We start from the raw sequence: 14,551 nt of genomic DNA on the forward strand, positions 1-14,551 counted from the left end.
GAGCTACCTAACTCCAAAACCTGCCATCTTGTGTTCTGTCCTTTTTTGGCTGCCCCTGGCTGACAATTAAGGCACCTTAACTATGGATATTTTATTTGTGTAATGATCTCTGTGACTTTGACCTGAACATCCTTTCCATGAGTTGCCATTAAGGGTGTTTAGAGAATATCAAGTAGTTTGGTTTGTGTGGAGAAGCAGAGAATATGTGATGGGTAAAGATGGGAGGTCTTGGGAATGTAGAGCCTGATGAGCTCTGGTACAGAGCTCGAGGGAGGGTCTGAGAGGGAGGGTCTGACGGATGAGTAGAAAGGGACAGTTTTTTGTGATGAGGCACAGGATTCTGAATACTCAGGATTTAATGACTGCTAGTAATGCAGGAATGAGAAAGGACTCCCTGATGTTAGCACTGGAGCTAAGGAACCTCGGAAGAGGTGCAGGATTTTTCTGTAGGAGAACACGGTGACAATTTCAGTGTTGGAAGTGGGTTATCAGATTCTAGAGCCAAACTCCTGTTCACTATACCACTTTTCTTTTCTTTTTTTTTTTTTTTAAGATTTTATTTATTCATTTATGAGAGACACAGAGAGAGAGGCAGAGACGTGGACAGAGGAAGAAGGAAGAAGTAGGCTCCCTGCTGGGAGCCTGATGTGGGACTTGATCCCAGGACCCAACCTAAGCCAAAGGCAGATGCTCAACCACTGAGCCACCCAGGTGCCCCCACTATACTACTCTTGATCTTCTTTTTCCCTAAGCTCAGTCATTCCTTGAAAAAGTGAGAAGTGGTAAATTCTTAACCTATTTCCCCCTTCCACCTCCACCCCCAGGTAATAGAAGTAGAGATACTTTGAGGGCCTGTGAGTTAGAGAGAGAGCAGGCTTGATCGGGAAGTCTCCATGAGAGAGACTTTTACTGCCAAGATCCAAGTTAGCTTAGCAGGTTTGTGGGTGTGGAACTAAGCTGTGAGGGTCATAATCTTTACTTTATGGATTTACCTGGGGTGATCAAACTCTGAAAAATCAGATCATATTAACTTAACTCTTTCACTTTTCACTTTTAATGGGAGGTAGATCTTTCCAGTGTTTTTCACTTTTAATGGGAGGTAGATCTTTCCAGTGACTAGAATGTTTGTGCTTAGTATCCGGGGCACTCCCTTCCTTCAAGGTATCAAAGAACCTGGGATACCAAATTGCTTTTCAGAAAGTTTCTTGATCAACATGAACTTAGGCAGTTTAGTGGAACATTCTACCTAGGTGTTAGTAAAGTTGGAGCACTGTTCCCACTTCACTACTGAATATGCTTTTCTGGTGACTGAAATATATACTTGTATTCCAGGTACAGTTTATTTCTCTTGGATTTCATTGGGTCAACACTGTCTGAATTTTTTACTCCCCCAGTTATCTTCTTGCCCCTGAAGACTTCACATCTTCTCTGTGACAGTACATATTAAGTACTCACCGCAGAGGGGTTACGTTTTAGTCTTCTTGAGATTTCAGAGCAAGCCTTTTTTTTTTTTTTTTTTTGCTGGATATGGGGCAGTAAATCCTAGTTCCATGAATAAAGATCATTTCAATAGAAATAGCCAACCGCCCATTTTGTTTCAAACCTGGTAGTTCCCCCACCCTGATCAGAATGCATTCTTTTCTGACCTTGTTGAAGAGGAGGTGTGCCAAACTTGGCTCCCTGGACTTTGTATGCTTCATATTAACTTGCTATTTGGATCCCTCCATTTGGGGCAAAAAATAAAGTTCATTTTGTTCCTCGCAGTTGAAGGCTTTGTACCTCTGGGTAGGGTCGTCTGAAGAAATGCCAAATGAGATTTAAATGGACTGATTAGAAGGTATTTTGATTTTATATGATGAGAATGTGTTTTCTCCAGGGGCTAACCTGGATTTTTTTTTTTTTTCCTTGCTTCATTTGCCTTATTTTCTTTTGGAGCTACCTGCAAATGGATTTACATCTTTCTTAACCTTCATCCTTTTTCTCCCGTTTTTTTTTTTTTTTTTCCTACTTAGGTTAAGGAAATCACCCGCGATATTAAGCAGCTAGATCATGCCAAACGCCACCTGACCACCTCAATCACAACACTGAACCACCTGCACATGTTAGCAGGTGGTGTGGATTCGCTCGAGTAAGCAGTGTCACCTTTCTCTTTGGGGTCCACAGGAAATGAATGTGCCACGGAAGGAAAATGGCATTATAGGTTTTTTACTTCTTGGCCAGGGAAGGCTCACTGTCCTGCCCCGCTTCCTGCAAATGGGTCTCAAATGTTAAGCTACTATTTGGCTTTATGCCCTCTGGTGTTCAAAATGTGACAAACACCTGAAACTTTGAGGTGCAAGTCAGTGAGAAGGGGACTCAGATAGCATGTGGAGGATGATTCCAAGACTATGGCTTGTTGAAATGTGGTAGATCTCTGCCATTAAGGCCAACAAGGTCATTCAGGACTATAACTGCTCCCTGTAGCCCCTGTCTTGGCAGGTTTTCCTACTTGTGCTGGGCTGAGTTGCAATACTGTTGGATCCATATAGAAACAGAGGTTGAAAAAAAGTAAAAGAAAGAGAGCTTTGATTTATCATTCATCCCACTTTTTTTTTTCAACCCACTTTTTCAAAGGCATTAGTATCTTGTTTGCTTCATAGGGGAGCTATAGGGAATGATGCATGAGATTAGAAATTGTATTAAAAGGAAGAGCTGATTATTTATTACAAGAAACAATCCAGAGGCCTTTTTTACTAGCAAGATTCTGACATGCCAGTTCACTTCTGCTGTCTGTCTCAGGCTGAGAATTCCCCCTGCCCCAGCCTCAGTGGAATCTCATGTGAGGACATAGAATCTTCACAGAAATTTGGATGCAGCATCTGAAGTTAGAGGGAGGACAGGGTCAAACTCCTTCCTGGTCTCTCCAGGCATTGTGTGAGCTCCAGTGAACTCTAGCCCATCTTCCTACAAGTAGCAATCAGAGATGTAAGCCAGCCAGTGGGAGACTGGAAGAGCAGTTTCCTTGTCCCTTGCTCCAGATGCTCCAGATGTCCCTTCCCACCAGACTATGAGACCAGGCTGTGGTATTACGGTAACATGTTGACTTGAACTTGGTCCTCTTTTTAAATGCCTCTTTTTTTAGTGTCTCTTAAGGAAAGTAATATATTATACATTTAGTGTAAAAGCCCAACTCTACTGAAAAATTTAGATCTAAAAGTTTGTCCTTCTATTAGCATCCTTTTACTGAAGCTTCATTAACCTTAGTAATAGGGAAGTAGAAAGAGGTGCTTAACATTGGCTTAAAATTTACAGATTTGAGTTAACATATAAATGCCCTTTGTTGTAGCCTAGGAAGATGTGTTTGGTTTGCCCCGTGCTGTAATCCTCAAATAGTAACATTCCTATCCCTATTTTCTGTCTAAAGCCTGCTAATCCCATAATACCCAACCTAAATCTTCCCAGATTCCCTGCCCCCCACCCAATGAGAATCCATCACTCACACATTCTTTTTTATCTTCTATAGCATATAACGTGTAATTCTGTTTAGAACTCAGTTTATCCTACTTTGGTATTAGTTAGATGGTATTTGGCACTCTGTCTCACTAAGCGATGTCACCTTGAGGATTTGGGCCAGGTCTTATTTTCCTTCACCTCCAGTGTTCAGGACCATGTATATTCAGTGCTCAGTGAATGGTGACTAAAATCAAGTTGCTCTATTATGGAGCTCAGGATAGGTGGTTCCATATCTATATCTTGTGTCATGGTGTTTTTCTACCTTCTCAATTTATTTCCTTGCAGAGCCATGACCAGGCGAAGACAGTATGGAGAAGTTGCTAACCTTCTTCAAGGTGTGATGAATGTTCTGGAGCATTTCCACAAGTATATGGGAATTCCACAGATCCGGCAGCTTTCTGAAAGGTAAAGTGTCATTGGAGAAAACAGTCTTCTGCTTTAAGAAAAGATGGTGCTAGGATGCACTTCAGCACTTAGGTCAGTATGTTCACCGCAAAATCTTGTAAGAAGGAACCTCAGATGTGATCTGATGTAAGTCTGTGTGATATAGATATCCACTATACCCCTTTCCAACTTTTTACCATGTAATTGCTGGCCTGGCATCACTGGAGGGGTAGCTGGTGAATTATATATGTGGTTGTCCACATTTGTGAGGGAAACTGTTTCCCTCACGAACCACAGTATTTCCTTATAACAAACCACCACCACACTTAGGGGCTTAAAACACGAATATTTTACTCATGTAATTTAACCTGCCGTGGCAGGAACAGCTCACCTCAGCTCCATGCAGCATCAGCTGGGGTGGGCCAGGAGAGGCTTGAGGGATCCATGGCTCACTCTCGTGGCTGGCAGGTTGGTACTTGTTGTCCACTGAGAGCTCAGCTGAGTTATCTTCCATGGGCTGCTTGGACTTCCTCATGGCAAGGTGGCTGGGTCCCAAGAATGAGCCTCCCAAGAGAACAAGGCCTTGGAAGTCACACAGCATCACTCTGGTACTCACAGGGCTGCCAGGATTAGGGAGGAAGGAACGTAGTCTCCCCCACCCCCTCACTGGGAGGAATGTCAAAGTTCCATTGACAAAAAAAAGCATATGGGATTGGCTATATTGCTGTGGCAACTTTTGAAAAATCTCATTTGCCACTAGAACTTCAGATGTGACAAAATGATGATTTAGCTAGCGTCTTCTTTCTTCCTACCTCTGTCTGAGTTCCAGTCCCGGATCCAGAGCCAGTAGAAAGAAAGCCTGATACTTAGAAGGAAGAGGAAGCTTCTGAAGGAGAGTAAGGGGAGAATGAATTCAGTGTCTTTTCTATTAGAAGTAGCAGCCAAAAAAAAAAAAAAAAAAAAAAAAAGAAGTAGCAGCCAAAAGAATACTGAGAAGGTAGAGCTGATCACGATTAAGGAATCCTAACCTTTCTTTTTTTTTTTTTAATCCTAACCTTTCTTGAACAAAAGAGGCAGGCCTTTAGCAGTAGCCATCATTCTTATTTCTGTCTTCCTAATGATGCCTGATTACTTCAGGCCTCTTTTTTTGTTAAGTTTCTGTATTTTTAATCATGTAAATAATACAGATATGCATTTTATTTATTTTTTTAAAAATCAAATATACAGATGAAACTCAAGTCTCCGTTAGCTATAGCTGAGATCCTAGTGCTACAGTGCTACCTATATACAGATAGTGACGTAGTGACTTATTAATTTAATATGTATCCCTCTAGATTTTTATGTGCATTTACATAAATCTGTACTTTCAATTTGTGGTTTTGTTTGTGGTTTGTGTTTTGTTTTGAATAAATGGTTTCACACCATATGCTTCATTCTGAAACTTTTTGGTTTTAACCTTGTGATGTATTTTAGAGATTTTTCCACATTGATATGTACAAACCTACCTTGTTCTTTTTTAATTGATGCCTGCAATTCCATAATATAACATACCACAGATTATTTAACCATTTTCATATCACTGATTGTTTGCTTCTAATTTGTAAAAGCTATTGCATGTCTGTAAATATTTTGCTAGGGTAGGTTCTGGGTCATTGGTAAAATGCAATTAAAATTTTAATTACTGCCCACTTGCCCTCCCAAGAGGTTTTATCTATTTATAGTAACCATCTACGCAGTATGGGAGTACCCACTTCCCCATACCCTCAGCATGCTTTATATTGTCAGTTTTCCTTTTTTATTTAACTGAAGGATGAAAAATAACATCAGGTTCCTTTCATTTCCATTTCTATGGTGACTACTGAGACTCGTTTCCCTTTGATTGTTGGTCATTTGCATTTCCTCTGAAATGCCTGTTTACCTGTATTGTCTCTTTGTCTATTGGGTTATTTTTTTCCTTATTGTTATGTAAGAGTTCTCTATATATTCTAGAAGTTAATATTTGGCAGAGCTGGTAGACCTTGCCTGTAAAACCATCTGGGCATGTTATCTATCTTGAAGGCAGATCTTTGACTCTCACTGCAATTTCTTCCATGGTGATTGGACTATTCAGATTTCCTACTTCCTTTTATTTTTTTAAACTATGTTAATATATAAATAACATAAAATTTACCATTTTAATAGCTTTCAAGTGTAGAACTCAGTGGCATTAAGTATATATTCATAATATTGTACTGCCATCACCACTTCTATTTCTAAAACTTTTTCATTACCTGAAACAGAAACTCTTATTCATTAAAGAATAACCCATATTACCTCCTCTCTCCCACTTCTGGTTACCTGTGTTCTCTTTTATGTTTCTGTAATTTGCCTAGTTTAGGTACCTCTCATAAATGGAATCATACAATATTTGTTCTTTTGTGTCTGGCTTATTTTACTTAGTACAGTGTTTCAAGGTTCATCCATGTTGTAGAATGCATCAGAATTTCATTCCTTTTTAAGGCTGAATATTTCAGTGTGCATGTGTGTGTGAGTCTGTGTGTGTGTGTGTGTGTGTATCTGTGTTTATTACATTTTGTGTATCCATTCCTCTGTGAATGGGCACACAGGTTGCTTCTACCCATTGGCTGTTAGAATAGGTAAATCTATTTTCTGGTATTTCTTGTTGTCTATTAAAAATCTGGTCAGTCTGATTCTTACTCCTTTATAAGGTAATCTATTTTAATTTGATTTTTTTAAAGATTTTATTTATTTATTCATGACAGACACAGAGAGAGAGAGAGGCAGAGACACAGGCAGAGGGAGAAGCAGGCTCCACGCAGGTAGCCCGACGCAGGACTCGATTCCAGGTCTCTAGGATCACACCCCGGGCTGAAGTGGCGCCAAACCGCTGGGCCACCAGGGCTGCCCTAATTTGATTTTTATTTTGCTTCAGAAGCACTTGAGATTGGGTCAGGAGGATGGTCAGGAATTTTACTAGGGTATAGGTCTGTTGTCCTTCAAGTTGGTCTGTACTTACCATATCTTCAATCTGAAGACTCATGAGTTTAAGTTCTGAGAAACCATTTTCTTCTATTCCTTTGAGTAGTTTCTATGCTTTGTTCTCTGTGCTCTTTCTATGTGGCATTCCTATTACACGAATATTGGAACTTCTAGATCTGCTGCCATATTTCTTAGATTTTTTTTTCTATTTTTTTTTTAGGGAGGAGGGAAGGGGGGACTCTTAAGCAGGTTCTGTGCCCAGCACAGAGCCCAGCGCAGGATTTGATCTTCACAACCCTCAGATCATGACCTGAGCCAAAACCAAGAGTCACTCACTCAACCAACTGAGCCACCCAGGCATCCCAGATTATATGTACTTTTTTTTTTTTAAGATTTTATTTATTTATTCATGAGAGACTAGAGAGAAAGAGAGGGGCAGAGACACAGGCAGAGGGAGAAGCAGGCTCCATGCAGGGAGCCCAATGTGGGACTTGATCCTAGGTCTCCAGGATCATGCCCTGGGCTGAAGGTGGCACTAAACTGCTGAATCACCGGGGCTGCCCTCTATGTACTTTAAAGCTCTGAGTTGCCTGTCCTGTTTCTTTGTCCTCTGATAGCAGGTCTTCAGTTTGTTGAGCATGATGACTTTCTTTCTTGGCATTAGCATTCTTCTAGTGTTTGGTGATTTCTAGATGAAAGCTTATTTTTGACCTTGAGATTCTTTCATCCTGATCAGGGATGCTCTTTTATTGCCACTGGCTAGTGAGGGAAAGGGGGCTATGCGCTGCTCAGCTAAGGGCCATAGATAGGTCTAAGAAGGTGTGGTGGGGCTGGAGCTGGAGGAGCTGCCAGGTAGATATGCCAGTGGTTAATCTGTGCTTGTGGGCTTCTTTTTTTTTTTTTCTTTCCCCCTGTCCCAGCCCTGGGGTCGGGCAGTAGCATCTCCCATAAATCGTAAATCGCTTGTGGGCTTCTTCATCTGCCTTCTGGTCACTCCTGGGGTTCTCAGACCCATACCATTCCTTGACCTGAGCGTTCAAGGCAGGGATGCAGACCTGGAGACTGGCTTTGTTACTCCTCTTGCAAGAGCCCAACATATCTTGCTACCATTTGCTTCAGAGCCCCTCCTGCTCTCATTGTCTGCTACTCTCCTGTCTTTCATTTTTGAAAAGCAGTTTCAGCAATGGTTTCCTTCAATTCTGTGCTACCAGGCAGTCCTGAGTTTCTAGTGAACCACTTCTTTTTCTTGCCTGGTTCTGGATTTTTCTTAATATCTTTTATTATTTCTAGGGATCTGGGGCAGGAAGAAGAGATGACAACATGTGCTCAGTGTGCCATCTTATAGTGGAAGTGCCAGAGAGCCAGTAGGGAGTGTAAGAACAGAGTTTGGCGGAATCCTAGGGAAATCACCACCCTGTCCACCATTCTTCCTAACTCCTCACACTTAGAGCTGACCGATTGCCATATCACACTGGGGGCATGGAGTAGCCCAGGGAGCAGACAAACAGGGCCTTTTAAGCTGCCAAAAAGAAGGAAGCTTGGCTAGAGAGGGCAGACTTGTTCCCAGGGGATGGAGGAGAAGGGAAGGCACTATCACTTCCCCTTACTCTTGTGATAATCCAGAGTTGATCTTTTTTTCCCCATTAACTGATTCTTTCCTTCATTTACCTAATAGATATATACTAAGGACTTTGTATGTCCTGGGGCCCATGCTGAGGTACCAAAGGCACAAAGTAGAAAATGTATACTCCCTGCCCTCAGGGAGGTTCACTGGTGTTGTGTGGAGGAGACCCTAGTAGAAAATTTTAGTATAGCATAGATACAACAAAACTGGTAGATGCTGTACAAGCAGTAAGAGAAATTGAAAGACTCAGCCTTCAGGGGCTGAGGTCAGGGGTCACAGTAGAATTCAGTTTTCATCTGATCTTAAAAGAATAGCTAGGATCTTACCAGCAAGACAAGAAGAGGAGGAAAAAAAGGAGAAAGAGGACATCATGGAACTTTGGGAGACAATGAAGTGTGAAAGTCTGCATAGGTAGGTAGGATCAGATTTTATATGGCTTGCCTAAGAATCTGTTCTTTGTTTCATGGACAGTGAAAGATCCTAAGCAGGGAGGGACATGATCTCATTTGTGTTTTGTAAAAGTCTTATGTATTGTAGGTACAGAAGACTGAAGATTGAGACTATGTTCTAGACTAGAAAAGATAAGAACCTTACCAGGACAGTGACCATGAGGTCAAGGAGATTTGCGGAGGAGCTGGTTACTAATTGGTTGTGTTGGATGGACATTGTTGATGGCAGGAATATGGCAGAACTGAATTCTGTTCCTAAAAAAGTAATGTAGGGACAAACAAGAGGATACAGTCTTTTAGGACTCTGCTTTTTAACATTTTTCAAAGAAGTGGTTTTATAATTTGAAGGAACTTTGTGATCACTGCTATAAAACATTCTCCTTAAAAAGAGAAAAAATCTAACATGCTAGCAGTGTATGTGAACATTCATTACCATGTAGGATTGCTGCAAATGGGAGGACTTAACTTTCGTTTCACAACTTCTATTTGCAAAAATTTTGTATGGGTTAAAAAGAGTAAATATAAATATGTGCTATTAAGTAACACAAAAAACAAAATGAGGGAAGAGCTCTCTGGTTTTCAGTGCTTGATTACAGTTGTTTTTCAAGAGGTACTAAAAGTTGGAGGAAAGTCCAGATTTCTTATTTTCAGCATCTTTTCTGGTGAATTCTCCTCCCTTATGTTTGCATAGTGATGGTAGAACCATCTGGAAATGATAGAAGTAGCTGTTTGTTAAGGGGCAGGGGAGAGGGCAGCAGAGCTGTACTCTGTGTATTGCTTTAGTTTCTCCAATTTAATAGCTTGCTGTCTATAAATCGTAGAAATCACATGAAAGTTTGTGCTCTGAAACCATTGCCTGTACATTTGAAATATGAAGTTCATGGACCTTGATTTGAATATGACTATTTCTTCCAACTACCCTTCTGGAAAATGCTTAAATGTTAATGTAGCATTGAAGGAAATATTTTTTTTCATTAATATCATCTTTACATTCAGAGCCTCCTGGCTTAAGAATATCCATAAAAGCAAATATTTCTAGTAATCAGTCAATATTTCTTGAGAAAGAGTGGAAGATTCTTGCATTCTTTTGAAACTCGTAAAGCTCTCGAACTAAAAAGTATTTTTCAGGGCTATAGTTAACCTCTTAGACGTGAGAGATATTTGGCAGATTGGGAGGGTGGGTACTATCACATTGTGTAGCAGTGAAAGAAATCAGAGAATGAAAAGACCTGAATAGCTGTGGGACTTTGACAAGTTCTTTCTGAAAGAACTTCAGTTTCAAAAGCATAAGGGTTGTACTTCATTGTCCCATGGAATCACACTTAAGATTCGGGGTTTGGATTCTTTATAGGGCCTGTTTGGAAATAGAGCGTCTGACCAATCTGACTAGTTAACCATTCTGTCCAGTACAGACTGTGTTTGGGAGGTCAACTTACTGTGAAGTGCTGAGGGTGTTTCCCTCAGGGCAGTCATTCATAAGGTAGCAGAAGCATCAGGATTACCTTATCCACAAATGTCTAAATAATTTTCATAATTTACTATTTTCTGCTGCTGCTACCTGTTATGTAAACTGATAACACAATTTTAGGAAAGATCACCTTTGTCAAATGGCATGGAGAGTGCTAGAAGTCAGTTGATTGACCTTCCCTTTCTGAGCAGCACAGTGACGCCTTTGTTTCCTAAGTGCGATCAACACTGAGTTGTCACACCCAAGTGGACTGAGCTTATTTGAATACCAGGATGAATTTTTATTCACTCTCTTCTCTATTAGTTGTAGATAAATTTCCTAATTATTCTTAAAAATCATGGTAGCTCAACTCTCTTCTGCTAATGGAGTCTCAGTTGCTCCATCTCTTTACAATAGAAACTTTTTGGTTTTCAAAGAGGAAGGAGTTTAGCCAAAGGTGTGTTTTTTTAGTGTTGATTTCTTTCTCAGATCCTGCTTAGGCAACTGATTGTAAAGACTACTATTCACATCTCACCCTGAAAATGCATGGAATTATGGTTTGGGTTTATAGGTATTGTTGTTAATGTCGGTAAGGGAAATGGTCACTCTTTCATCTGAGTACACTGATTGACACTTTGAAAACTATACTTGGAAACGTGTATGTCCCATGGAAATATTTATGTTCTGAAGCCTATTCTTGTGCTCCAACATTAATTATACATCCAACTTGCAGTCACCTGTGAAGGTGTCTGCTGTTGCCAGTTAGTGCTGTAAAGGTGGGTGTTGGGGAATGGTCAGTCTTGGAGAAGACAGTGAAAGTCCAGGCCTGCATCCCCCACCTTTTCCTTCACAAATCTTAGTTGTGACACATATAAGGGAAATGACTTATCCTAAGAGAAATGGCTCACTGGTGGCACAGCCAAGTCTAGACTGTCTCAAGACATGACTTTGAAAATGGATTAGAGAAGATGGCAAGGGGATCTGCAAATCATACTCTGGTACTTCTCCTGTCTTCTGCACTCTGGAAATACCAAACCTTGCCATAGGCTCTGGTTGTCTTTTCAAGCACCTCAGCAAGAATATGGAGTTAAACGCTGAAGGGGGAAAGGTGAGAGGCAGAGATGGAACCTTCATATCGCTGAGATGCTCAGGAGCCTTGAGAATATGACTGGAAATGTCCCCGATGAGTGTAAGAACTTCCCCTGCAGGAATTGTCCTTGTGGCTTAGGAAGGAACTGGTGCTCTCTTTGTGTTGCCAAGAAGCAAGTAGGACAGAGGGACATAAACCTCCAGAGCGCCTCTGGAAGCTCTGTCTTGTGACCTGGCACAAGGGGAGGCTGTCTGCCAGGCCCATTATGTGGAGTCACAAGACCTCTGAGGTACAGTTTTGCAAAAGCAAGTTCTCTTCACTCCTGTCAGAGCTCATTCTCAAAGCATACTTCCTATTGTCCATTTGGCAACTCTAGATGGATGGCCCTACTTGTGATTTGGGGGCTACTCCAATAATAGCATTACCTCTGTCACTGAGTGACTCAAGAGGTGCAAAGCCACCTGTAAGAGTGGTTTTAAAAGTTTTGAAGATAGTGGAAAAATCCTGGAAAGTATTTGGAGTAAAACATAATTACAACTGTGCCACAGAAAAAGCCAGATTGGGGTCCTCCCTATCCCCTCATTAAAAAAAAAAAATTCTCAGTAGGTTGCCAAGCACTGCTAAATAGCCAAAGAAATTGTGGTTTTGAGCTGCTTGCTATTTCTAGAAACTTTACAGTTAATTCCAAAGTAACAGGGTGGAGACCAAAAAAGGAAGAACATTGTTTTATGGTGCTTTTAGCAAAGGTAAAATGTTTGCCTCAGGCTCAGGGCAGTCAGCTCTGTGGGAATGAATGACTGGCGCAAGGCATCTAGCTCCTGGAGACTGAAGAAGGACATGGTCACTGCAGGTGGTGCTGACGCGCACAGTTCCTTTCTTATCCCAACTGCTTCTCCTCTTATTTCAGCGTGACAATGATTTCTTGAGCTCCTGGTAGACACACAGATCACTGGGTTGAGTTCAGGTTGACTTCCCCTTTCAAGCTAGCTTGTTTTGGTTGTCAGTGGGCATGAATTTCATCTTCATTCAATGGCCTTCACTCCCACACTACAGCTCATTTTATCTTTTGGAGCTTTTTCTTTTTACTTTAGAAAACATTCTTTTTGTTCAATTTTTTTTTTATAATTTTTATTTATTTATTTATGATAGTCACACACACAGAGAGAGAGAGAGAGAGAGAGAGAGAGAGAGGCAGAGACACAGGCAGAGGGAGAAGCAGGCTCCATGCACCGGGAGCCTGACGTGGGACTTGATCCCGGGACTCCAGGATTGCGCCCTGGGCCAAAGGCAGGCGCCAAACCGCTGCGCCACCCAGGGATCCCCAATTTTTTTTTAATGATTGTGTTTATTTATTTGAGGGAGAGAGAGCATACAAGAGCAGGAGGGAGAGAGAGAGAGAATCTAAAGCAGACTCCCCACTGAGTATAGACCTGAACCAAAACGGAGTCAGAGGCTTACCCAGTGGAGCCACCCAGGCAACCCTCCTTTTGTTCATTTGTTAAAACTTAGGATCCTGAAGTTGGCTTGCGGGGTGAAAAAGAAACATCTCTGAGGCATTATGGAGCCCTCCTGCATTCTGGACTCCAAGGAGCAGGGGTGCAGCTATAGCAGTAACCCCACATAGATTTCTATTGGATTGGGTGTTTTTATGTAGCATTTTCCCACAGCATAACTACCCTCTGATAATACCTTGTAAAGATTAACATATACTCCCTCATAGCAGAGTGGCGTAGAAGAACTTTGGGATATAGAAAATCCATCATGAGAATAAATCAGATGCCTGGGTTCTGGTCATAAACCTGCTACTAACTAGTATGCGACCTCTCCTATCTAGCTACCACCTCCCTGTTCCCTGGATGATCTCTAAAGACTTTTAACAGTTCTGAGCCTGATCAATCTTTGCATAGTTCTTTATGGATATATGAAAATTACACCAGGCAGTGACATGTTCTCTTTTCCCTACAGAGTGAAGGCTGCCCAGACTGAATTAGGACAGCAAATCCTGGCTGATTTTGAAGAAGCGTTTCCTTCCCAAGGCACCAAGGTATTGTTTTCCCGCCAATCTTAGACATTATCACCATTCTTGCCTAATTCACACCCGCTACTGTTATTCTTCCTTTATCCTTCCAAAAGTGTCTGCTGGCAGCTGTAAGTCTATTTGCTAGAGGTTCAGGGTAATAAGACCATCCTTGATTTTAAATATCCCAAAGCAACATTGATTCTTCATCTGTGTTCTTCCAAACATCAAAGGATGAGGATTTATTTTGGTTTAATTTAATGTGTGTCAAACCTAATATCTCATCTGCCTGGCAAATTCCTTTTTTCTCATGGCTGTGTTAAAAAAAAAATTTTTTTTTCTTTCAAACCACAGTGTTTTTTAGGATCATTACATAACTTACTGGTTTCATTTTGGTGAAAAGATGCTGGGAGGAGCATCCACAGGCTTATGTAACTCTCAAAGTGACACAGTTAAGAGACTCACTTTTAATGATCAGAATCCTGTTCTTTAGGAGTAATCCCTTTAGCTCTTGCTGGTAGCATAGCTGTTTGTGTTGTGTCTGTGAAGGCCATGGTATTTCGCTTGTGAGCTATGGTTACCCTTTTCCCATAACAAGCTTTGCTTCAGTTGGCTGTCATTGTTCTTGGGTAACTGCTTTTAGCTCTATCTTTCAAATTGTAGCAGATGTAATTTTAATGCGTTGCATGTGTCAGGGAGAGAAGAATCTTCAGAAGTTTTTTTCCTCTATTATTTGAGCATTTCTAGAGAACAAATTATTCAACACAGAAACAAACCAAAGTACACACAGGCAAGCAGCATTCCTCACTGCATTTGGTGGGTAGAGATGGGGATAGATGTTCATTTACTGAGCCAAGGAACGTTTCCTGGATCTGCTCTATAATTCAATAACTGGAAATATCTTAATCATTTTTCTTTGTGCTCCATAAAAGAAACTTAGGAAGTAGGTGGGGGTAGCTGCCCCAACTTTGTAGATTACTTCCTGTAGGAAACCTGCTCTTGATTTTAATGTCTGTATCTATAATGGTTGCCTTCTAGTAATCAGATATTTCATTTGTAAAATATGTTC

The 14,551-nt window shown here is 41.0% G+C and overlaps 1 protein-coding gene across 3 annotated transcripts in view; it reads left to right on the forward strand.

The window, feature by feature from the left end:
- The window catches only part of VPS53 (VPS53 subunit of GARP complex), a 140,421-nt gene that overhangs the window by 40,446 nt on the left and 85,424 nt on the right, over nt 1–14,551 (forward strand). For all 3 annotated transcript variants that reach the window (XM_026016052.2, XM_072747920.1, XM_072747919.1), the window contains 3 exons: nt 2,013–2,128; nt 3,778–3,897; nt 13,431–13,509. In XM_026016052.2, coding sequence (XP_025871837.1) covers nt 2,013–2,128; nt 3,778–3,897; nt 13,431–13,509 — 315 coding nt within the window. The remainder of the gene's footprint in view (nt 1–2,012; nt 2,129–3,777; nt 3,898–13,430; nt 13,510–14,551) is intronic.

Source organism: Vulpes vulpes, chromosome 2 (genome assembly GCF_048418805.1).
Source record: "Vulpes vulpes isolate BD-2025 chromosome 2, VulVul3, whole genome shotgun sequence".
Lineage (NCBI taxonomy): Eukaryota > Metazoa > Chordata > Mammalia > Carnivora > Canidae > Vulpes > Vulpes vulpes.